Consider the following 24,559-nt stretch of genomic DNA (forward strand, 5'->3'; position numbering starts at 1 on the left):
CACTCCAGTAACTTTGGCTATGAAGACCATCCTTCTAATTCAAGCCCACCCCTCTAAGAGGAAGTATCCAGAGGGCTTGGTTCCCAAATGAGGCTAGGGCCGAGGGAGAGGGAGGTTTCCAGGTTGAAGAACCTAAGGTGAGTTAAGGGACCACACAAGATAATTTGTCTGCTGAGAGGCTCATCACCTGCTGTTGTGCCTAGGTGGCCTGTGTAGGCTGAACACCCTAGAAGCAGGGTCTTATGACCTATGTGATAATCATACCTATGCTGTGGTATCAAGCAAGGGTGGAGTTTGGTGAGCTCTTGTCTCAGAACGAAAGTGAACTTGACATGGGATTTCAGGTGGAGCCTGAAATCACAGACTAGAACTTTGAAAGAGAGAATATTGTCAGATTCTCTCATCTTAGTTCTTCCTTCTGTCTGGGCCCTGCAGTGACTTGCTTTCCAAGGAGAAAAAGGTCTGGAACTATCCTTGCGAGAAGCAAGAAAGGGGAGCTGAGAGGCTACGCCATGCTCCGGAGCCAGGCCAGGGCGGGGACAGGTCCAGAGGAGAAGGAACTGACAAGGATGGTGGGTGGCAGCAGCTTTAAAGAGGAAAGAGACAATCAGGCTGAGCCCTGGGGCTTCGCCCTAAATAAGAAAAGGAAAGCCCAAGGAACTGGCTAGAGCCTGAGAAATGGCCATTCAATATTCTCAACCTCTTTGAGCCTCAGTCATTTCATATATAAAATGGGGCTAACAGAAGCGACTGCATGGGGTGTGGTGAGAATCAAACAACATATGCATAAGAAATAAAGCGTTTAGCTCAGTGGCAGCCACACAGAGCATGCTCAATAAATAGAGGCTATTCATCTGATTCTCATCCAAGGTCAAGTCCCACCACTCCAACCAGCTGTCCCAGACTCCCATGGGCTGCCTCCTTCTTTGGTATGAAGCCCAGAGGGTCTGGACTCTCACCTGTGCATTCGGGGTCACTGCCTGTCCAGGTGCCATTGACCGAGCAGTGACGGCTGAGCAGGCCTGTGGCGTAGTAGCCTTCCCGGCACTCATAGACAACAGAGCTGGAGAAAACTAGGCCATCACTGAACACCACGTGGGCATTGCTTGGTGTCCCGGGGTTCCCACAAGAGATCACTAGGAAGCCAAAAGAGCACATTTTTCACCAGAACAATGACAGGTGTCACCTGGGGGATTGACAACTGCCCAGAGTGGAAGCCACATGCTGCACAAGGACCCTGAGGACAGAAGTGCCTCTCATGTTGCTTTCATGCCTGATCATGTCACCCCTAGAAGGAAGGAGAGACCTGTATGAATTTTTAAAAAATTTCTAAAAAAATCCTGTTTTAAAGACTATATCTGTTTTATTATCATACTTGAAATTTTAAACAATCCTTTACTATCACCAAATATCCAATCAGTGTTTAATTATCTTATTTTATTTACAGTGGATTTGTTTGAGTCAAGATCCAAACAAGGTCTACACATGACGGTTGGTTGGCACGTCTCTAACCCTCTTTGAATCCAGAGATCATTGTTCCCTCTCCTGTAATTTATTTGTTATAGAAACCAGGGCATTTGTCCTGTGGAACCTCTCACTCTCTGGATCTTGCTAACTGCATCAATGAGGTATAGTTTAACATGTTTCCCTGTCCCTTGTAGTTCCTGTAGTCAAGTTCTACTTCTAGGCAAGGGCACTTAGTAGGTGGTTTTGTGTCTTTCCTATTGCATTGGATCAGGAGCCACAGAATGTCTGGGTGTTTCCTTGCTCATGGGGTTGAGGCTGGTCATTCGTTTTTCACTTATTGGTTTTAGCAGTATTGGAAGATCACTGGTTAGACTTATTAAGGATTGGGAAATGGTGATATTCTATCATTTTCTCTGCCTTAGCTAGAGTCCTTTAATGAAGAGCTTTCCCATCATCAAATATTTGCTTACCCTGAAATACAGTTCATATAGGAAGGCTGAAAAATGCTTCTTCAAATGTCTGAAGAAGCAGTTGGTTTCCTAGCAAACTCCAAAGGTGACCAATGAATTTATTTAAGAATCGTTTTGAACTCATGGACTTAAACTTATTTACTATGATGCCATCGTTGCCATGATTATCCTCACTGGTGCTCAAATTATCCCACCTTTGGCCAGTGGGAGTGTCTTCAGGTTGGCTCCTGAGTTCTTTTGAGGTGACTTCAGTTGTCTTTGGTAGATTCCTTGCTGCAGTGACAAGGTGTTCCATGTTTATCTTGTATATAACCAGCCCCACACCTGGAATCAGCCATGTTCCCAAAAAGGTCTGATTCCTTCTAATGGAGAATAGATTCGGAAGCCACAATTTGGACACTAATGGTGCCCATTGCTGCTGAGCAGGTCACTGAATCTAGACTTTTTAAATAGGGCTGGGAAAATAACTTTTTAAATTAAAAATACATTATAAGTTTATACTGGTATTACCAATCCAGATTTAGGATTAAGGATATTTTTCTTAAGTCCTTTATTTACATATTTCTTTTATGCTGAAAATCTTGGTTCTTAATAATAAAAATTTTTTTGTTTTATCCATATGTTATGATATATTTATAATAGTTTCAGAATAGTAATACCAATGTTATTACTAACAATATGAATGCTGGAAACCATTTAAGATTTCTTTGCAGTGTTTTTTTTCCTTAGAATATACACCATGGTAAAATTCCATTTTTTTCAATTTAGTTGAAATAATTCACTGCATTATTAAATCACCAACTAGATAAATAGGTTCACTTGTTTTCATTAGGATTTTGATATTTAAAGATTGCATATTTTTAATCTTTGATTTCATTTAATTTTGTAAGTATGTACAATGTTTATGTGGTCCCAAAGTAAAATCTATGAACTAATTCCTATATAACAAGAACACAACAGGTAGGCTGTGACATCCATTCATTCAACAAAAACTTGTGCTGCCTAGGTGCCCAGAATACAACAATGACCAAGTTTTGTCCCCTGCCCTTGAGGAGCTCAGTCTATCCTAAGAAACCTACCTATAAACAGGTGAATTAAAATATGACATTATAAGTGCTATACTTGAAGGAGAGAAAAGCACTAAGAAGGGAGAGGCCTTTTGGAGCTGGAGATAAGAATTTGAGGAAGACTTCAAGCATAAGTAGAAGCTTGTCAAGCAAAGTGATAAAGAGCTGTCTACATGCGTACACACACACACACACACACACACACACACACACACACACACACACACACACACACACACACACACACACACACACACACACACACACACACACACACACACACACACACACACACACACACACACACACACACACACACACACACACACACACACACCCTTCACTTCTAGGTCCAAACTCTTAACCACCCACTTTCTGTTTCCTGAGCCCTCCTGACCTGGTGACTGACTCCATCCAGGAAACTGTGTGGCATGAAAGGGGATGTGGGTCACATCGATGTTTGAGAATGTACTAAATTCTCCCCTTGCACAATGCTTTGCCACTATCACAAACCTCTCTTGCTAAGCCTACAGGATTCTATAGGAACTAACTTTGCACTAGCACCCCCAGAAAGGCCGGCCTTTGGGCAGACAAGTGGAAGAGGGCTCTGACTCCATTTGTTTCATTTCCTGGGCAGGTGTCCCCTGATCACAGGCCAGAACATCTGCCCTCGCTCTGCAGGACCGCTCCCAATCTCAATTTCACGCAGCCTGCTCTCTGACCTCTGCCTCTTACCTCTTCAGCTCACACCCTCTGGGGTTTGTTCTCTGGTGATCCTTCGGTCTTATGGGTCCCTACAATCCATTGATCCTACCACGTTTTTACTGCCTCTGAGTCTACTCATAAACCCGCTCCCTCCTTACCCAGCTTAGATGCCAGCATCCACCACAATTGCAACCTTGCAATTCCCCTCATTTCCTTTGCCACTTTCTGCCAATGTCTTAGTTGCCTGGTCAAGCCTCAACCCTAAACCCAATGCACCATTTACTCTGTGCCTGCATCTACGTAGCAAAATGTGGTTGAACAAAAACGTAGCCTGATGCTGACTGCTCTCACTTTAAGTCACTGATGCCTCGCTCTAAGTCAGCGAGCCCGAGTGCTGCCTGGCTGTCACACCCCCATTCCACTCCCGCTCCCACCTCCCTAGGCGATCACTTCACATCCTCCTCTTCCTCTTCCACAGCTGCTCACTCAGCCTCCCTCTCAGCTGGCGCATTTGTTTCCTAACTAGGAGGGGGCTCTGCAGGCTGTGTTTCAGAAAGAGGGACAGAGAGATTTGGGGAGCAGCGGGAGAAAGATGTTTTAAAAAAGATTTCCCCCAGAAATTTAGGAGTGTGCAGAAAGATAAAATTTCCCCTACTGGTGCTACCTTGGGAAACATCATTGAAGGCCTAGATTACTTTGAAAGAGTTTTAAAATATTGGGCTTGTTTTCTTTTAGCACTTTGAATGTTTGTTTAACACAGCCTCTTCCCTTAGACTGTAGGTTGCAAGAGAGCAAAATGCGCGTCTCACTGGCTGCTATAACAAAATACCATAAACTGGGCAGCTTATGAACAACAGAAATTGGTTTCTTATAGTTCTGGAGGCTGGAAAGTCCAAAGTCAAGGGGCTGGCTGACTTGGTGTCTGGTGAGGGCCTGCTTTCTGGTTCATAGATGGGCCTTCTCACTGTGTCCTCTCATGGCAGAAGGGGCAAGGTAGCTCTCCGGGGTCTCTTTTATAATGGCACTAATGGTATGGAGGAGGGCTCTTCCTAACCACCTGACCACCTCTGAAAGGCCCCAGCTCCTAATGCCATCACCTTGGTGATTCGGTTTCAACATAGAAATTTTGGAAGCACGCAGTCATTCAGATCACAGCAGCGTGTCTGTCTTAGTCATAGCTGTATTTGCAGCACATACTCCAGCATTTGGCACATAGGTGTTGAATGAACTATATAGGAAATGGGTGAATTAATGGGCTAAATTTAGTCCTTTTTGGTTTTTCCCTTTTTAGGTGGAGTGGGAATATATTTGTCTTTGGGTCACTAATGAAACCGATCACGTACTATCTGATGATGTCCGCTATTCACTGGGCCACGGGTTCAAGTGGGGCCATGGATCTTCCCTGTGCTGGGAGTAGGAGGAGTGGGGGAGAGTGCTGGGGCTGGCAGAGGGGAGAAGCAGAACGGTCACATACATTACCTCCACACTCAGGCTGGGTGCCACTCCACGAGCCATCGGCTTGGCAGGTTCGCTCGGACGATCCACGCAGCATGTGGCCAGCCTCACAGCTGAAGCGCATCAGACCACCTGGGGCAAAGCTGTCCCCCAAACGGATGCCATGGGCTGGGATCCCAGGGTCACCACAAACTCCGGTGCTGGTTCCTATAGACCAGAACCAAACAAACCCTGTTGTTTTGCATGGAGGAACAGGGAGTGGAGGAGTGGGAGAGAGAAAGAGATTGGGTTGCTGCTAAGGGGAAGCAGTGGGTCCCACGAATGAGGGAGGTGACAACCAACTGTGTGTCTAGCCCAAGTTTCCTGGGCAGGCTCCCACCTCACTACTCAATGGTCACAAAGATCTGAGCTCACGGGTAGGTCCCTGGGACCCACATAGGAAGGGAAGCAGGAGGCAGAGGGGGGCTCTGTGGTGGAAGTCCTGTCTTTGTTCTTCGGCATGTGCCACCATCTGGAATGTCAGCGGTCCAGATGGGACCTTTTACCGTCTCCCTTTACCTCTTGCCCATCAACACCTGCTGACTCTGTGGTACCCTCTCCACGCTCAGTGCCACTGTCTTCGCTTAGATGCTCGGCATTATTTTGCCTGAATTATTGCAGGAGCCTCCCAACTAATGCCCCTTCCTCTTAAACTCTCCGTCTAATGCAGCTCCCATTTTATCCTCACCCCTTAACAATGGACAGTCACCAACCATCTGATCTTGTTTCCTTCCTGTAGAGACATCTCTACTGACTTCCCAATGCCCACAGGATAAAGTCCTTAACACAGCTTTGTCTTCTCAGCAGCCCAGCTTGAATCTTGATCCTGGGCCTTGATTTACTTATTTATGACCTTTTAAAAGTTTCATTTTATTTTTAATTGACAAATAATAATTATATGCATTGATGGGGTACAATGTGATATTTCAATACATGTACAGTGTATTTTACAATGGCTAGTTATAAGAGAGGATTTTAAATGCTCTCACCACTAAGAAATGATACAAATTTGAGGTGACTGATCCTGGGGATTCCCTGCTCACAAATTATGCAATGCAGCTGAGCTCTAGATTAAATGTCTTGAGCCCTCTCATTTCCTTCTCGCTTTGCCCCCTGCCTCTTGCTTCATTTCCACATGATCTGGCTTCTGATATTGCACAACCCACCTAAGACAGTGCTAAGGACCCAGGAGGTGAAGGAGGGTAGAGAACAGGAGACAGGGACACAGGATCTAGTGCTGGCCAGGGCCAGCACACTTCACAACACAGACATGCGTACGACATATCATAGATCAGACTAGGCCACTGTCAGCATGAGGAAGGAGGAGGGAAATCACAGATCTGTTGTGGAATCTGTATCCTCATAAACCCACGTGTGGCATCAAATGGTAACATCTGAGTGGCCACATTTAGTTGGTTGGAGTCAATAAATGTTTAAGTCATGCATACCACGCCACTTACCATAATTCCACTCTCTCAAGCTTGGAATTATTTCCTTTTCTTTTTTTTCTTGTACATTCTTAAACTGTAATAGCTTGGGAAATATTATTTCTTTTTTTTCTTTTTTTTAATTGACACATGATAATTGTACACATTTATGGGGTGCAGGGTTATATTTCAATACATGTATACAATGTGTGATGATCAAATCAGGGTAATTAGCATATCCATCATTGCAAAAATTTATTATTTCTTTGTGATGACAGCATTTGAGCTCCTTTCTTCTAGCCATTTGAAAACATTCAATAAATTATTGTTAATTATAGAAGCCTAGCACTACTATAGAACACTAGGACTTATTTTTCCTATCTAGGTGTAATTTTGTATCTGTAAACCAACTGTTCCTATGCCCCCGTCCTTCTTCCCAGCCTCCAGTAACTAGTCTCACACTGTGAGAACACTATATAACCCCATTCTGCTCCCCACCAAGGGAAGGGGATTCACTTAACCCTCAACTCAAACAGTTGTAAAAAGAGGGCCCATCACATTTGGCTGGCTTTCCTTATCCTTTGTAGTTTTCAGAATGTAGCTCATGTTACAGGCAGTACCGGGTCCCCTGGGAGGCGACCTTGATGGTGGGTAGCTCTCACTCCCACACTGGCTAGCGGACCTCATCTGTAGCCGACACTGTTGTAAAATAGGCACAAGGGTGGAGCGCTCCAGTCCTAGGGGCTTGTTCTAGCAGAACGGCCCCCACTGCAGTGTTGGGGCTTCTGTTTCAATGATATAGGGGAGTATGGGACAGCATGTCACACCAGGGGAGCATAGGAAGCAGATGGCTACTCTTTACTGCAGAGGTATATTGGCAGAGATGACGTACTAGAGAGGAGGGCAACAAACTTCACAAAGTAGGTCTCAAACTCCAGAAATCTCTGCATGTCCTTGGTGGCCCAGGGGTTTAGGACTCAAGGACTCAGGAGACTGTGGGTCCACTGGTTGCACAGATGAGGCTCAAAAATTTGACCTGAAACTGTAAGAAATGTGTATTTCTTAGGACTGGCAGGAGACACTGTTGCAAAAGATGACATCTGAAAGTTTCCGGAAGGGAGGAACGATATTTACTTTATTCACTGGTGCATGCCTAGTGTGACTGCTTATTCTCATCTCTTATTTCCTTATCTAAGGTTCACTCATTCCCCAGCCTTAGCATTTATAGAATCCTTTCTGATATGGCACAAACCATTTTTCTGTCCTCAGAGGTCTCCAGGAAGGTTCTACCTATGATTCTGGTCCCCTAAGTGTCATCTTTGATGGATACACGAGAGAAAAAAGACTGCTAAATATTCTTCAGAATATTCGAGATCAGGGATTAAACAGCTAAGCGCATATCCCCTGATGAACGGAGTCCATATCCTCTGAAGCTTCCTTTTCTGCTTCTTATTTTTTCATGCTCCCAAGGTGTCAGCTTGTTTCCAGTCTCTCTTGTGAACTTTTGATGTTGCCAAGGAAGAGGCCCTTCCTCCACATGCAGGACCAGTACTTAGGAAGTCACAAAATAATGAAATCTCAGAGTTGAAAGGTTTCTGGAGATTTTCTAGCTTAGTTGTCTATCCCAGACAAGAATTGTCTCTGTGACAACTAACACAACTTCAGAGAAAGGAAATTACAGTTTGGGATAGAAGAGACTTTAGATTCTGTGCCATGCACCAGGAGAATGACAATGTAGTTGGTTGCATGTGCTGATGGGTAGGAGATGCTCAAATCTTTCTTTCTGGTTTCTTTCTCCCCTACCCTGCACTTCCTTTTCCATGGAGAACAAAGATCCCCAAAGTAGATAAAATTGATTTTAAGAACATTATTAGGGCTGGCCAGTTAGCTCACTTGGGAGAGTGTGGTGCTGGTAACACCGAGGTCAAAGGTTTGGATCCCTATACCGGCCAGTTGCCAAACAAAAACAAAACAAAAAAAGAATACCATTAGCCCAATGTCCTGGGGAAGTGTCTAGAGGGAGGAGCTTTATGCAAAGGGTTTATCACAGAAGGGACTAGGGCAGGTGCATGCTTGGGTCCCTTTCCTCTTTGGAATGCCTCTTCTTCCTGAGACTTACGTTCAGGATGCCCAGAAGGCCTCAGTGTACCTGAGCCTTGTCCTCAATATGCCATCCTTCCTGAGTCACTTCCAACAGAAGTCCAAACAGAAAGAAGTCAGGGGCTCAGCTGGCAGGCCTTTCTTTAGTCCAGGCTGAAGGGGTCGTCGCAGCTCACATATAGTCCTGCTCAGTTCATCGACTAGGGGATTAATGAGATCAATAGGGGGGAGGGGCTAAAGTGCTGGGTGGCCATATAGAATTATGTGCCTGGAATTGTCCTGGGCAACATATAGCCCTTTGAAACAGTGGCTTTGAGACTCTTTCCTTTTTGGGGAGACCTAACAAATATCTGGTTTAATATTCTGGCAGTGTCCTAAATTTTGGGAGACGGGCTCATCTGGGAACCTGAAACTGCAAGAACAGCTGCACATCTCATGGATGAGTTCCCACATGAAGGATGAGGCTTCTGTATTATGAGGAGGTTGAGATACGTACCTCTAGAAGGGATGTGGCACTGGGGTTAATTTCAACGCCAAGGTGGGCTCTCCAAAGAACATCAAGCTACATGAGCAGCCGGCCTCTTGAGGGCAACATACTGTATGGGATACTTTTCTAGGGCCAGGCAGGCTCACCTCAAAGATGACAAAGCTTCAGGGTGCTAATTTTTTAGCTTGGTGGTTTCTGTTATGGGTGGGACAATTCACTTTCAAATATTTTGTTCTGTGATACGACACCACACAGAACTTCTGGTTTGGATAATATGGACATAGGAGTGCGGGATCTTCCCTCCTTTTGTTGTTTTGACAGCATGTCAGTGTCCTCATAGACATTAGCAGTAAAACGAATTTATTAACAGGAAAAGTCTGGGACTGGTGTTTCGGGGCAGTAGGAAGACTGTACCCCACCAGGCAGGACAAGTGGGTGGGAGGGGCAGTAATAAAAAGGAAGGGGAGGCGGGCTGGGGCCTAGAAGCCTTAAAGAGGGAGAAAAAGAGCACAGGAATGGGTTTGGATCTGGGCTGATCAACAGGAAGGCTTGGACTGTTCCCAGGAACTCACGGAATCAAGTGTGACCACAGGCTGACCTCACAAAGCTGTGCCCTGCCTCAACTTACAGTCTTTTGTCTGTACGGGCTTGGCCAGAGCTGACTAAGGGATGAAGCTGGGCTCAGAACACCGAAGGCTGAAGTCCAGCTGGGACCTCTTCTAGCCGTGCTCTCCACCCCACGAGGGAAGGACCGAGGGTTCAAAGGTCTGTTTCCCTCCATCCACCAGCCACGCTCACACCTTGGCAGCTCGTCCACCTCCCATCAGCCACGTGTCCCACTGGACCCCTTCCCCCAGTGCCATGCTCCGTACCTGAGCAGTGGGGGAGGGAGCCAGTCCAGTGTCCATCCAGCCCACACATGCGGGTGGCGTTTCCCACCAGAGTCCGCTTGCCAGTGCAGCTGTAACGCACGACTGCCCCCACAGTATAGCTGTCTCCGGACATCTGGGAATGAGGTGGGGAGCCAGGATGGCCACAGGACAGCACTGTGGGGAAGAGCAGACATCTCAGCAACTCTGCATGGGGATGGGTCGTCATCACACGACACCCAGGCTAGGCTTCGTGTGGCAGGAGGCAGGGAAGAAAAGCCCTCGCGTCCTTATTGAAGCAAACTTCCTGCCAGCAAATGCACCAGGCATCAGCAGACCACACCTACCCCCTCACTGCACAGTTTCCACATCTGTGAAGTGAAACGCTGAGCGAGTGTGCGACAGCACTGGTTTCTTTTCTTTCCTGCCTCTGTGCCCTCCCCTCCCTGCTTCCTCACTGCCATAGGGCATACCCAAGATGTCTCTGGGCAGAAAGGAGGAACACATCACATACATAAGAGAAAATGGGTGATCTGCCAGCCTAAAACCGTCTTCATGGGCCACAGATTTCAGAATGAGGGCCAGTTACAGCCCTTTTCCAGCTGCATCTTAAGTTGCCCCATTGATTGTTCCCAGCCTGTCCCCTTCAGTCTGCAAGCTCCCTTTCCTGAAACACTGAAGTGTAACTGAAAACTGGTGATAAGAGCAGAAGCCCAGAGCTGAGACGTACAGCAGGGCAGAGCGATGCCATCAGTGTCGCTGGGCTTGGCCTTCCCATTGTTCCTGCCCCGGGGGACCCCAGGTTCTCTCACTCACTCAGCACACATTTACCGAGCACTTATTACGCGTTAGGCACAGTCTGTGTGTTTGGGAGAGCAAACTTCATGTGCTCACGGAGCTTACATTCTAGAGGGGAAGAGAGACTACGAATAAGAAAGTAAACAGGCAATGCCAGGGGTGCTATGAAGAAAAATAAAGCTGCATCAGGAGAAGAGCATCTAGCGGGGAGGTGAAGGTGCTAGTTTTGAGTAGGGTGGTCAGGGAGGATCTCTGAGTGGGAGACATTTGAGCAGCGGCTTGGATGATGTGGAGAGGCCCGCCATGCAGAATGAGCTTGATGTGCATGAGAAGAGCAGGAAAGCCAGGGATGCTGGAACAGAGAGAGCAAGGAAAGACTGGGAGAAGACACGGCCGCAGAGGCCACTAGCAGGCAGATCATGGCACAGAATTTGGATTCCATTATAAGCATGATGGAAGCCACTGGGGGTGGGCTGTGATTTGATTTACATCTTAAGAAGATCATTCTGGCTACTGTGTGGGGAAAAGACCAGGGTGGGGCAAGAAAGAGGAGGCTGTGGCAGTAGTTCAAGAAGAGATGATAATGACTTGGACTAAATCTTGGGTCTGGTAGGAGACTTTTGTCATAGCTTGTACCCAGAAAGGGAGCAGGGCACAGCATGAATACTGACCAGGACAGGTGACCAATGGATAAAATCTGGGTTGGGCCAATGCTGCCCTGATCATGAAATTTTGTCGGGTACAAGGATGGCAAGAATAGGTCTTTTAGGTGCCTTTACTTTTCATGGTGGCATTAATATGTGTCAAACACTGTCTTAAGTGCTCGTGGTGGATTATCTGCAAAGACTACTGCTAATAATTCCTCCCGCCAAGGGGTGGAGCCTGTTCTCCTTGCCTTGAATCTGGGCTAGTCTTGTGACTTGCTTCGTATAATGGAATACAGTGGAAGTTGGGCCAGTTGCAGCCTAAGAAGGCTGACAGCTTCTGCCTTCATTTGTTGGAATACTATTGCTACCATGTAAGGAAGTGTGGCCTAGATGCCCGAATGACAGGAAAGCAAGTGGCAAGAGGAACCATGTGGTGAACAATCACAATGCCCCAGCTGACCCTCAGTGTCCAGGTCCCTGAGGCCATCTTGGATCTCCTAGACTCAGCCAATAACATGTGGAGCAGAGGTGAGCTGTCTCCACCAAACCCTGCCTGGATTGCCAATCATAAGCAATAAAATGGTTGCTGCATTAAGCCACTACGTCTTGGGGTGGTTTGTTCTATGATAGATAAGTGAAACACAAAAGTTGCAATGTTGGAGATCTTGAGGGTGAGGGCTGCATACTGCACAAGGGAAGGATCTGAACTGTGGTGACCGGAGGGCTGACTGTGGAACACCATCTGCAAAGATGGCCACTGACAATGCTTCCCATCCCTGTGCACTCATGCCACACCTCCACACCAGGAAGTGGAGCCCATTATTTCCTCTCCCTTTGGATCTAGGCTGGCCTCGGGACTTGCTTTGTTCAACTGAATGTAGTGGAATGAGGTTTTAAGAGTTCTGAGCTCTGGCCTTAAGAGATCTCATAATGTCCTCTTTTGTTTTAGGAACCCAGCCTCCAAGTAAAGAAGAACAAGCCATCTTGTGCTGGAGACAGTGGCCACTTGGAGGAACAGCCTCCTCAGCTAACAGCCAGCACCAAGGCCACAAGCAAGACAGTAAGGCCATCTTGGATCCTCCGGTCTTAACTGAGCTGCATGGGGCCCAAATGAGCCATCCCTGCTGAGATGGTTAATATTATGTGTCAACTTGACTAGGCCACAAAGTGCCCAGATATTTGGTAAAACATTATTCTAGATCTACCTATGAGGGTGTTTTGGGGTAAGATTAGCACTTGAATAGGCAGACTGAGTAAAGCAGATTGTCTTCCCCAGTGTGAGCGGGACTCACCCAATCCAGAAGGCTTGAATAAAACAAAAAGCTGCCTGTCTTTGAGCTGGGACATCAGTCTTGTTCCCCCAAATCAGGGAAGTGGTAAAATGGGGAGATAATGTCCCAGTAGGCAGCCAGTTCTGAAGGAAGGGAACCTGAAGGCTAAAGAGGTTGGTGGCAGTACTAGAGAGGAAAAGGAACAGGCCTGTAGCCAGGAAGGAAGAGAGCATGTGAACTGGTATGGCAACTAACCCACTAGAGCTCAAGTGGCTCTGATATCCAAGGAGCAGCCAGAGTGACTGTCACTGTCATGCCACACACACACACACACACACACACACACACACACACACACACACACACACACACACACACACACACACACACACACACACACACACGTGCACAGAGGGGAGGACCATTCCTTGACACGGACCACCCCATCAGTCATTTTGAGCAGACAGCATGTACTTACAGAGACACTGGGGGCGGGGACGGTCCCATGTGCCATCTCCCTGGCAGCTGAGCACGGGGGTGCCCAGGAGGTAGAAGCCGTGGTTGCACTGGTAAGACACGGTGGTGCCATAGCTGAACCTGTGTGGGCTGCTGGCATGGACTTGACGAATGCTGTTTTCTTGGTGCCCAGGATCTGTACAGTTCATGACTGCAAGTGAATGAGACAGTTAGAGGCAGAAACTGGACGTAAAGATTTTCTTAAGCTTTTCAATGAGAATTCAAAGTCCAAAAGGCATGTATTCCCAGTACAGAAAAATCTCCAGACCAAAACTAGGCAATAAAGCAGAAGCTGCCTGGGAGGGTGAGCTGGTCCTGAGGTGGCTAAACTTCTCCCCCACCTCAGTCACCTGATCAAGGGATTCCCCCTTCCATGTCCAGCGAGACATCACCCCTTCAGAGGAGCCTGCCCACCTCTTCCCAGACTGGTGAGCCCCTACTTCTCCAGCGCTCCCTTGCACAAAACTCTACTGTGGACATCACTAGCCTAGATTGTGATTTGTTTGAATATGTCAATCCCTTGAGGGCGTGAATGTCTCCTTCCAAGTGCCCGATCCTAGCACTAGCACAACGTATCTTCCACAGCAGAGCTCGTCAGTTGCAAAGCTGATGCATGTGAGCTGCCTTGCACAGGGGCTGGGCTCTTGGAAACTGTTTTAATCACTTTTATGAGTATTTCAGGGAGACAGTAATATCTCCCTGTAGAAATTTGACTGTAAAATGTTAAAGTGTTTCCAAAGCAGCTTAACTCAAAATTACAATGAGATTTCAGAATGATGACAATATTATTCATAACCATAACAGAGGCTTCTGCTTTCAAAACACCTTCATATCCATTATCTTCCTTGAAGTCTCATACTGATTTTATGAGGTGGGCAGGGAACTTATTTTCTTTTATCTTTGACAAGCCTTTAAAGGAGAGGGTGTCCTTATGTTTGATGAGACTGTCTGAGGCTGCACTTCTGTAAAAAGGCTTTAAAAGCTTTAGAAGCTAAATAGTCCAAATGGGGCCAGAATAACCTCTACTCAGTCTGCCTCTTGGGTCTTTGATTTCCTCTCTGTACCTCCTTCCCCCACCCCTTTATCTCAACCCTTAGACTCTCTGCTTTTGATTTTTCATTCCAAGTCTGCTGATTTTTAAAAAATTTTCATCAAGGATGGGGCTCTATTAAATGTCATTACAGAAGAGCTACAGCAGCCATTTTGCAACCATGAGGAAAGACCAAGATGTTGCTTCTGACCTCACTGAGCAGCTGCAGGAAGGATACTACTTTTAGATTTATTGTTTATGTGAGAAAAAATAAACCTCTATTTAAAAAAAAGAATGGGGTTTTATATGGTAATGATAAATTATTTGTTCTATGAAGTGTAAATAAGAAGACCTGGAAGATGAAATTAAGTTTTGCTTTCCTTATATAACCCTTGGTGAAATTTTACATGGCTATATCTAGGGGTTGAGAAAGTCTCAAGTTAAGATCTTCCCTGCCCCAGGCTTTCCCTATTTGAGTCAAAATGATGCCACAACGGAATTCACTGGCTTCTGATCCTGGGCTGCAGAACCACAGAGGGGGAGGTCATGGACAGAGAGTGTGGGAGAGGAAGGGTGACTCACTTCTGCAGGTGGGCAGCATGTCACTCCACTGCCCGTTGGCCAGGCATTGGGACCTGGCAGCCCCCTCAGCCACATACCCAGGGTTGCAAGCAAACTTGACCACATCATTGAGGTTAAACTGGTTGCCCTGAGTGAGGCCATTGATAGGGTTGCCTGGGTGTCCACAGGTAATTGCTGTAACCAAAAGATAAGATAGGTAAGCCCTCCCTATGATTCCACACCCCCCCAAATGCACCCTCTCCTCACCTGGCATCTTTCATGCACATCTGTGAAGTTCAGCCCTAAGTCTAACTTCAGTCTCTTTTGCTATAAAACCTTTGTTTCCTGAGATCATCGTGGGCACATTCCATCCTCCTTCAGGGCATGTCCATAGCCTGGACAACTTGACAGAAATAATTCTATGCTTTCCCATAGTGTGTTAGGCCTGGACTGTAGCTCTCTGACTTATCTCCTCCACTTCTGATCCCCTCGGCTCCCCGTCTCCCCTCTTCATTGCTGGACATACCGATGACCACCCATCAGCTTATTCAGATCCATCCCAGTTCCTGGGCCAAGCTTGACTGAGCTGGAGTCAATACTAACCAAGCCTGGTGCAGCGTTCAGTCACCGTGCTAGACCAGCGGCCCAGGCAAACTGTGGGGAACTAGAGTTGCTGTTAACAGAGGACCCCTTACCCTCCATTCTTTGCACGTGAAGGGAGTTCAGTTAATGTAATTCCTGGCCTTTCTCGGTGTTATTTCACTTATTCTGCCCAGGAAATGTAGAGTGACAAATCTGTGCAATTTGGGGAGAATGGGCTGACACGCTTGGCTCAGCTCTGCCTTCTTCCTCTGGGGACCCAGCTGCCTGCAGGGAGTACTGTTATTGGCTGATCTCCCCAACACCGCCTGCCCCAGTGCAGTGCTGCCTCCGATTGGGTGGGTGAATCCACCTCATTCTGGGGTTCATGCAGCAGGCCCTCCCATTAAGCTACATTTCCCAATTTTGCTTTTACTAGTAATAGGGGTGATATTTTGACCTACATCTACCAGTCTGTTTCATTTAACAATTTGTTCAGACACGGACAGGGAAGAGGCAGGCCTGGTCCCAGAGGGCTAATGCTCACCCCTTCATCCCCACTCTCCCCACTCCTCCCAGTGGTGCAGTTTGCTCCACTCAGCTCCACTGGCCTCTTCGAGGTTTCTTGAACATAGCAGGCAAGTTCCTGTCCCAGGGCCTTTGCACTTGCTTTTCTCTCTGCATAGCACACCATTCCCCCAGATATCCCTTGGCTCCTGCACTCATATCCTCAGGTCTTCCCTCTCTTACTACTTCATGAACTAGGTCCCCAGCACTGCCACCTGGGCCCTGCCCTGCTGTTCTGCATAGCACCATCACCCATCAATGGGCGCACTGTACACGTGCTACTTCATTTGTTGGCTGCTTATCTCCCTTCACCTGAATGCAAGTTCCTTGAGGGCAGGGACCTCATTCTGCTCATTGCTGTATCCTTGGTGTGTGTACCAGGGTCTGACATATAGTAGGAACGTGATAAATAGTTGCTGAGTAAGTGACCAATAAGTGAGTGCAGGAATGGACGAATGCCCGGGCTTCTGCCTTGGTCCTCAGTCCTTAGCTCTATTTAGTACCTGCCTGTTACCTTAGTCTCCTTGGATGGAACTTCCACCAGATGCTCTTGCCAGGTCTTTCCCTTTGTTTTGGGTCTTAGTTGTGAGAGGATGAGGAACCATGAGGTATTTCTCTTAGCCTCTTGGATTTCTTAGAGCTGTAAGGACCCCATCCAAAACCCAAATGTTGTGGTTGGGGTTGGGGGTGCAAGATGAGGCTGGACCAATCTTTGCTGTGGCCAGCTCTGGTGTCTTTCTGGGCCAGTCCTCTTTGGTCAATCTCTATTGTAGCATCCCTGACTCAGGACGGGAGGCATGCTGTTAGTAGACCACCTGGGTTCAAAGCAGCCTAGCGAGGTGGGATGGGAATGGGCTAGGAGGCCAGCAGACCAGGAGCTACGACTCAGCTCTACCTTCCTCACTTTTGTCTGAGGATAATTCACTCTGAGCCTCAGTTTCCATGGCTGCAAAGGAGGGATTCTGATGTGCACTTCACAGGGGTGCTTTGACAATAGATTCACATCTTTACTTTTCATCAGATGTGTACTGAGTGCCTTCCATGTGCCAGGCACTCTGCTGTGGGCTGTGATACACGGGAAGAACGTGATGTGGTCCCTGACCTCAGAGCTCACTTTGCAGACGTGCAGCAGAGCAGGCGGGGAAGCGGACACCACGACACAGCGGGCTGGTGCTAAGAAGGAGCCTGATGCCGACGAGCGGCATCTGTCCTCCTCTGGGGAGACAGTGGGCTGAGGAGGGCTCCCACAGGGAGCGGATGACGTCTGAACTGGGTCTCCAGGGTGAGTGGGGCTTTGCCAGGTCATTGAGGGGGTGGGAGAGGGGATAAGCTCTGCGGGGTCTGTGAACCCACTGAAATTATATGCAAAGAATTGCATGTATGCAAGCAGCTTGGGAGAGGATCCAACACTTTCACCAGATTTGCAAAGGTCATGACCCCCTCCCCAAAGGTTAAAAACCACTTGTATAAAGTGAAAGAAGAAGCATGTTGAGGATTAAAACCTGTGGGAATACTACCTTTATAAGGGCAGATAGATAAAAATGCCTGCAAAGGAAACTGAGGATCGGTCGGAAAAGTAGTAAAGCAGAACTGGACAAAAGAGGTAGTGTCACAGAACCTGTGGGGATAGTCTCAAGAAATGTCAGATACCCCTGATAGGTCAAGTAAGATGAAGATGGAAAAGCTCCCATCAGATTCAACAGTAGGACGCTGGTGGCAGGGAAGTGTGCCCTGCCTGGCTGGAGCTCTTGCTCCTGCTTCCTACATATTCTCAAGCTATAGGCCCTGTTCAAGGAGCTGCAGGAGCAGAAGCATCCACTGCCACCAGGCTCCATCTTCTATGCCCCCACAAAGTTCCTGCTGCTCTCTTTGGGTCCTAGGATTGCTGTCTGCCTCAAAATTTTGTCTGGCACATCTCAGATTCCTGCCCTGCAGCTCTCAGGCAGCAGAGGCTCTGAGGATTCTGCATCCGGGCCTAGGACCAGAGCTCTCATTGACTAAGAGGAGGTTGGTTCCTCCTGGCTAGAGCAGAGAAGTGGTGGGGGCAGAACTCCAATCGCAGTGGCTTTTGCTGCTAACGGGAGAGGAAAGGTGGGAGCAGTTAGTGTAGGCAACTCTTTCAAGCAGCACAGCTGGGTGATGGTTAATTTTGTGTGTCAACTTGGCTAGGCCACAGTGCCCAGATATATGGTCAAACATTATTCTAGAAGTTTTTGTGAAGACATTTTAAAAGATGAAGTTAACATATAAATCAGTAGACTTTGATTAAAGTAGATTACCCTCCACAATGTGGGTAGTCCTCATCCAATCAGTTGAAAGTCCTAACTATTAACTTTTCCTAAAAAGACAGACTTCCCTGGAATAAGAGGGAATTCTGCCTTCAGACTTGAACTGCAGCTCTTTCCTGGGTCTTCAGTCTGTCTGCCTAAGTTGCCAATTTTGGACTTGTCAACTTCCACAATTGCATAATCCAATTTATTAAAATAAATCTCTCTCTGTACACACATACACACATCCTATTGGTTCTGTTTCTCTGCAGCACCCTGAACTAACACAGGTTGCAAAGAGAGAAAGATAAGGCATCACTAGGAGGAAAGCAGGGGTCTTGATGAGGCTTGAGAACTGAATAGGGGCTTGAGCACAGGGGCCACTAGATCTACATTTCTTGAGGGCAGTGACATGACACATTCACTTCATGTTTATCCACAACACCTAAGAGGGTGCCTGGCATGTAGTAGGTGCTAAGGAAATGTTTATTGGGTATGGTCTCATAGGCTGAGGGAAACAGTAGAAAGAGAAGGTCACTGGTAACAAGAGAGAGTTCACTAAGGAGGCCGGAAGGAAGGAGATCCAGAGACTGGTGGAAAGATAGCCTTGGGCTGAGAGAGAGATTCTTCTTCTGGTGGGGCGGGAGGGAAGGATGGATGCAGTCAGGACAGGTGTGTGGGTGGGGAAGCAGGAAGGGGAAGGAATGATTGTCTGATGGCTTCTATCATCTCTGCAAAATAGAAAGGATAGTATACCAGTAGCAATCACTGTTGGGATTCACATCTTCACAACCCTATGAGGTAGGCATTGTCATTATCCCCATAGGAAAACAGAATTTTAGGGGAGTCAAGAGGCTTGTTCAAGGAGCACAGCTCCAAAGTGGCTCATGTGAGTTTGAACCCAGCAGCTCCGGTTCCAGGCCATCTTAACTGTTCATTATTTGCTGAGAATATAGGCAGAGGTGGTAGAATATGGGTGACCAGAGGAATGTGAAATGGCTGTGTAGGGAATTGGCAAGAAAGCTAAGGGAGGACATGTAGAGGAGAGCTGGAAAGTTTTGAGTCTGGCTGATGTTAGAAACCTTGGATTTACATGTGATGGCAGCTAACACAGTGGCTAGCACAGAGTAAACGCTTATGAATATTTATTCTTTTATTCTTGGTAAATGAGATCCTGGATTCTGTGATGTGACAGGGTGGCGGCATCACCACCACCACCACCACCACCACCACCACCACCACCACCACCACCACCACCACCACCCCCATTGTCATCACTGCAGCAGCTGCTTAACACCCACACCAGGCACCATTCTAACCATTTTACATGTATTAATTTATTTAATCCTCACAACAATCTTTGAGGGACCTGCTTTTTATAGGTGAGAAAACTGAGACCTACTGAAGTAAACTGACTCATCTAAAGTCACATAGCTACATGATATATAGTGGTAGAGCTGGGATGTAAACCCAGGGTACCTAGGCCCACACCTGAGTGTCTTAACTGTTTTACTCTACTGCCTTTTAATATGGTCCAGGTCCTGAGATTCACTGTCATTACTCCAGGCAGACATTTCCATCCAGACCCCAACATTTCCTATTATTTAAAAACTAAATCTCTTCATGCATGTTGTGTGCCAATTTCCTGAAGGCATTTGAATTTGCACCTTCTGGATGAAATTAATATGTTTTGTTTAGACATCTGAAAAACTGACTGAATGTAGATCTTGCTTTCTGTAAACCTAATATTGAGAAGTTATTAAGAGTAGTTTTCATGCATTGCTTAGGGAGCAAGTGTCATTATTTTATTGCCTCTTCCCATATATGAAAAGCCAAATGAAGCAGAATTAAAAACAAAAACCTGCCTTACAAAGAATAAGAACAAAAATCTGCCCTTTACATCGAGGCTCACTTTGGGAAACTTTGAAAAGTGGAGAATTATCCAAATTACTTCTAGGCAGCTGAGGATAATGATGGTCATCTAAATCCAAAAAATGCAGATTAACCAGAAGAACAAAGAAAAAATAAGATACCCAGGCCTGCAGCATAAATACAAGACAGAAAATGCTACAAACTTTAAATTATGTGTAAGTAGAGAAATAAACACTAAACCCAGGCAGAGCTAATTCTCATGCTTCTGTGAAGAGCAAGACTGTATGGAAAAGAGAAGAGAGGAACAGGTGAAGGGTCTACTATTGATCTACAAAGGCTGCTAGAAAGAGAATGTCCACCTTAAATGTGAACATATTAAAAAAGAATACTGGTATGTCAGTGCATGACTATACAAAAGGGACATGAAATTGTGTGTGATTCTCTCCCATTGCTTCGGGAAGAAAAAAAAAAAAGAGGCATTCTCTGGTTGATAAAGGAAAAAAGAATCAATGAGGGGAAAATTTAGGGTCTGCAAGACAAAAGAGAAACAAACAACAACAACAAAAAAAATGGAGGACACACAACCTCTCCCTTACCACACACAAAAAGCCTTTATGAAAAAACAAATCAAATACAAACAAAACAATGTCCGGCAAACAACCAGGGGGATTAAAATGGGATAAAGAAAGCAGTAAAAAGGTTCAGACAGTGTTACATTGACAGAAGAGGGTACTCTTGTAAACCACCCTAAAGCCACAAAATAAACAGAAAACATCAGCTTAAATCTATACCAAGCTCTAAGAGGTTAAAAAGAATCAAAAAATTTCAGCTGATGAAAATCTCCCCACCAAAAACAAAAGACACAAAGCATATAAAAACTGTAGCAACACTTTAAACTGAATGAAATATTATCAAGTATTTGGAGATATGAAAAATGACCTTGAGAATCAGAAAACCAAAAAATAAAAGCAGAAATGAACAAAAATGGGAAGAAAAGGTAACCGATTGCATGCAGGAAGAAAATAGAGGAACAAGACAGAATTGTCTGAGAAATAAATTATAAATTATAATTAAATAAATTATAAGATGCCCAATGAAGAATATTCTCAAATGATAATTGAATAAGAGATATTAAAGAAAGTCAGAGGAACAACCAAGGGAATTAAAATGAGATATAGAAAGAAGTAAAAATGATGAGAGAGAAAGAGGCTGAAACAGAAGAGAGGCCAGGAAGATTCAACATACACATAACTGGAGTTGATGAAGGAGGAAAACAAAATAGTGTTTCAACTAGTACTTAAAACTATAATCCAAGAAAATGTTTCAGAAATAAAGGAAGACCCCAATCTATATATTCAAAGTTCCACAGAATACCTGGGGAAATTGTCTTGGAACAGTCAACTCTGAAGCATAACCCAGGAAAAATATTAGACATTAAGGATAAAGGGAAAAAAGTAAACAGGATCTCCAGAAAACCACCAAATAACCTATGAGAAAATAGAATTTAACTATTTTTTTTTTTTGCACTTTTAAAAGCTGAATACATTGAAACAGGGAGTAGAACTGTGGTTATCAATGGTGGGGAAGTGGGGGAAATGGGGATATGTTGGTTAAAGGGTACAAAATTGCAATTAAGTAGGATGAGTAAGTCTAGAGATCCAATGTACAGTATGATGACTATAGTTAATAATACTGTACTGTACACTGAAAATTTCCTAAGAGAGTAGATTTCAGGTGCTCTCACCACACACACACACACACACACACACACACACACACACACACACACACACACACACACACGTAACTATTTCACAATGTATATGTATATCAAAACATATTGTACACCTTAAATATACACAATAGAAAAGCAAGGTGTAAGAGAGAAAAAAAAAGTATCATGTAAAGCAAAATAATGCCGATAGAAGAGCATTTTTAAGTTTAAGAAATGGTGACCAAAGATTTTATATCAAATCCAGTTGTCCTTCAAGTCTTAAGTTACAGAAAAACAACTTTAAATATGCAAGAACTTGGACAACATTATGCAAAGGAAGCCTTATTAAGGAATCTACTAGACACTGGGCTTGACCCTACTAAGGGATAACTAGGAAAACTTCAGCAGAATTGGTGAGCTTTTAATATATTTAGTTGTAGTTCTGAGTAAAGTCAAAGTGAGGAAAAAGGGTAGAACAATAATATATGAACAGGATAAGGTCTTATGTTATGACAAAGTAGAAATGATGTAACTAAAAATGGGAGAAGAAGGGAGAGGGAAAAGGAAAGTAGAGTAAATTTATTATATAGCCAATAGGTAAAAGCCAATGGATACTACTAAAAATTGATATGCTAGATAATAAAGGTTAATAAAAAAACAGGGGCTAATGGCACTCAAATATTTCAAGTACAAAAGTAAACAACAGAACAAAGAAACTTTCCTAAATAACAAGAGAAATTTTTAAAAAACAGAGAAAATATACAGAGAAATACCATAATTATACACATAATAAAACATGACAGAATTAATACCAAACATATCAGTCATATCAATATATGTAAATGAGTTTTACTAACCTACTAAGAGAAAAAGATTTTCAAATTGACTCACAAGGCAAGGCCCAATCTATGCTGTATGCAGGAGTCATAGCTAACTAAAGAGATTCAAAAAGGCTAAAATAGATAAATGGCCAAAATTAGATCAGTCAAAAGGATAAAAGTAGGGATTGCAAGCTTCATATCAAGCAAAGTAAAATTTGAGCTAAAAAAAATATTAAAAGTGACAAGACATTTTCAAGGGCTGAAAAGCACAACTTGCAATGGGGATATAATTGTTATGAATATCTATGCACCAAATAACATAGCAGCTATCTTTCTATAACACAAACTATAGGAAATGTGAGAAAAATAGAAACACTAATAATAGGAAACCTTAAGCATACCTCAGAACAAAACAGATCAAGTGGACAAAAAATAAGTAACAATGCAGAGGATACAAACAATATTATCAATAAGATACTTCTTTTGAATTTATATATAGAACATTATACCCTAATACCCTTTTTTCTCAAGTGCACATGGAACATTCATAACATCTGATCAATACTGGGTCACAAAGAAAGAATCAGTAAGTTCCATGAAGTAGAAATATTATATGTAATGTAATAAAATTAGAAATAAATAACAAAATAAAAACAAAAAAAGGCCTTTCCACCTAGAAATAAAAAAATACTCCTCTATTAAAATATTCTAGGTGAAAGGGGAAGTTAATATCAAAATTACAGAATTTTTAATAAATAATAAATATTCATTATGACAATCTATGGGATACAATTAAAGCAGTGATCAGAAGAAATTTATAGCCTTAAACACTTATATCCAAATCAATACAAGTGAAAGAATAAAAATAGATGAATTAAATTCCCAACTCAAAAGCTACAAAATGAACAAAAATATAAACCAAAAGAAATCACAAGGCGACATTAGTAAAGGTGAAAGCAGTAACTAATGATGCAGAGAACTGAAAACAGAGATGTAATGATTACATCTTTGAAAAAAATTAACAAATACGCAAAACCTAATCAAGAGAACAAGGGAGAAAATCCATGTTGAATCTGAGCCCCATGACTAGGGAGAATGGATGACATACTTACGCACACAGAAAGGGGTCTTGCCCGACCAGTGATGGTCCTGCTGGCAGATGCGCACAGACATGCCGATCAGGCGGAAGCCGCCATTGCACTGGTACACCACGCTGCCCCGGTAGCTGTAGTTCTCGCCATTGATGTGTCCGTTGACGATGGGCTCGGGAGTCCCACAGTGTCCAGCTTTGGTTGGAAATGGGGGAAAAGAGAAAACCAAAGATGAGTTTATATAAAATGAGGTGGAGCATGGTCAAGGTGGGGAGAGGCAGGGATGGTGGGGAAAAGGACCAATTATCCAACCACCATCACTTTTCCAACCTCCCCCTGAGAATAGCTATCCAGGAGTGACTTCAGGAATCCTAGACACTGTTGAGGACTTGGCAACCCCATATCCCAAGCTTGCATCTCAAGTGGCCATCCACTTCTGAGCTTTAGTTTCTGGGCCTGTACACAGGTGAAAAATGAACACTGTTATCTCCCTGCTTCTGGGACCGTCCCCCTCCTTTTCTCATCAACCAGAATTGACTGAGGGTCTATTGCATGGAGGACACCATGGTCAACATGAAGGCAGTGAAAGCCTAGTTATGTTGAAAACAACCATGCAAAAACAGATGGTTTTGTTAAATTCATTCTCCCTTCTTCTTGAGTGGCACTTAGGTGAATTATTTTTATCAAATGAGGTTTGGGTAGAGTGTATTCCTGGCATTTCCACCAGGTTCCTTTGGCT

The 24,559-nt window shown here is 44.8% G+C and overlaps 1 protein-coding gene across 1 annotated transcript in view; it reads right to left on the reverse strand.

Annotated features, from left to right (window-relative positions):
* CSMD2 (CUB and Sushi multiple domains 2) overlaps positions 1–24,559 on the reverse strand; it is a 588,341-nt gene that overhangs the window by 19,842 nt on the left and 543,940 nt on the right. The window contains exons 53-58 of the mRNA XM_063104124.1: positions 23,842–24,015; positions 14,931–15,104; positions 13,281–13,469; positions 10,090–10,263; positions 5,189–5,371; positions 960–1,136 (exon numbers count right to left, since the gene is read on the reverse strand). Coding sequence (XP_062960194.1) covers positions 960–1,136; positions 5,189–5,371; positions 10,090–10,263; positions 13,281–13,469; positions 14,931–15,104; positions 23,842–24,015 — 1,071 coding nt within the window. The remainder of the gene's footprint in view (positions 1–959; positions 1,137–5,188; positions 5,372–10,089; positions 10,264–13,280; positions 13,470–14,930; positions 15,105–23,841; positions 24,016–24,559) is intronic.

Source organism: Cynocephalus volans, chromosome 8 (genome assembly GCF_027409185.1).
Source record: "Cynocephalus volans isolate mCynVol1 chromosome 8, mCynVol1.pri, whole genome shotgun sequence".
NCBI classification, from domain to species: Eukaryota; Metazoa; Chordata; class Mammalia; order Dermoptera; family Cynocephalidae; genus Cynocephalus; species Cynocephalus volans.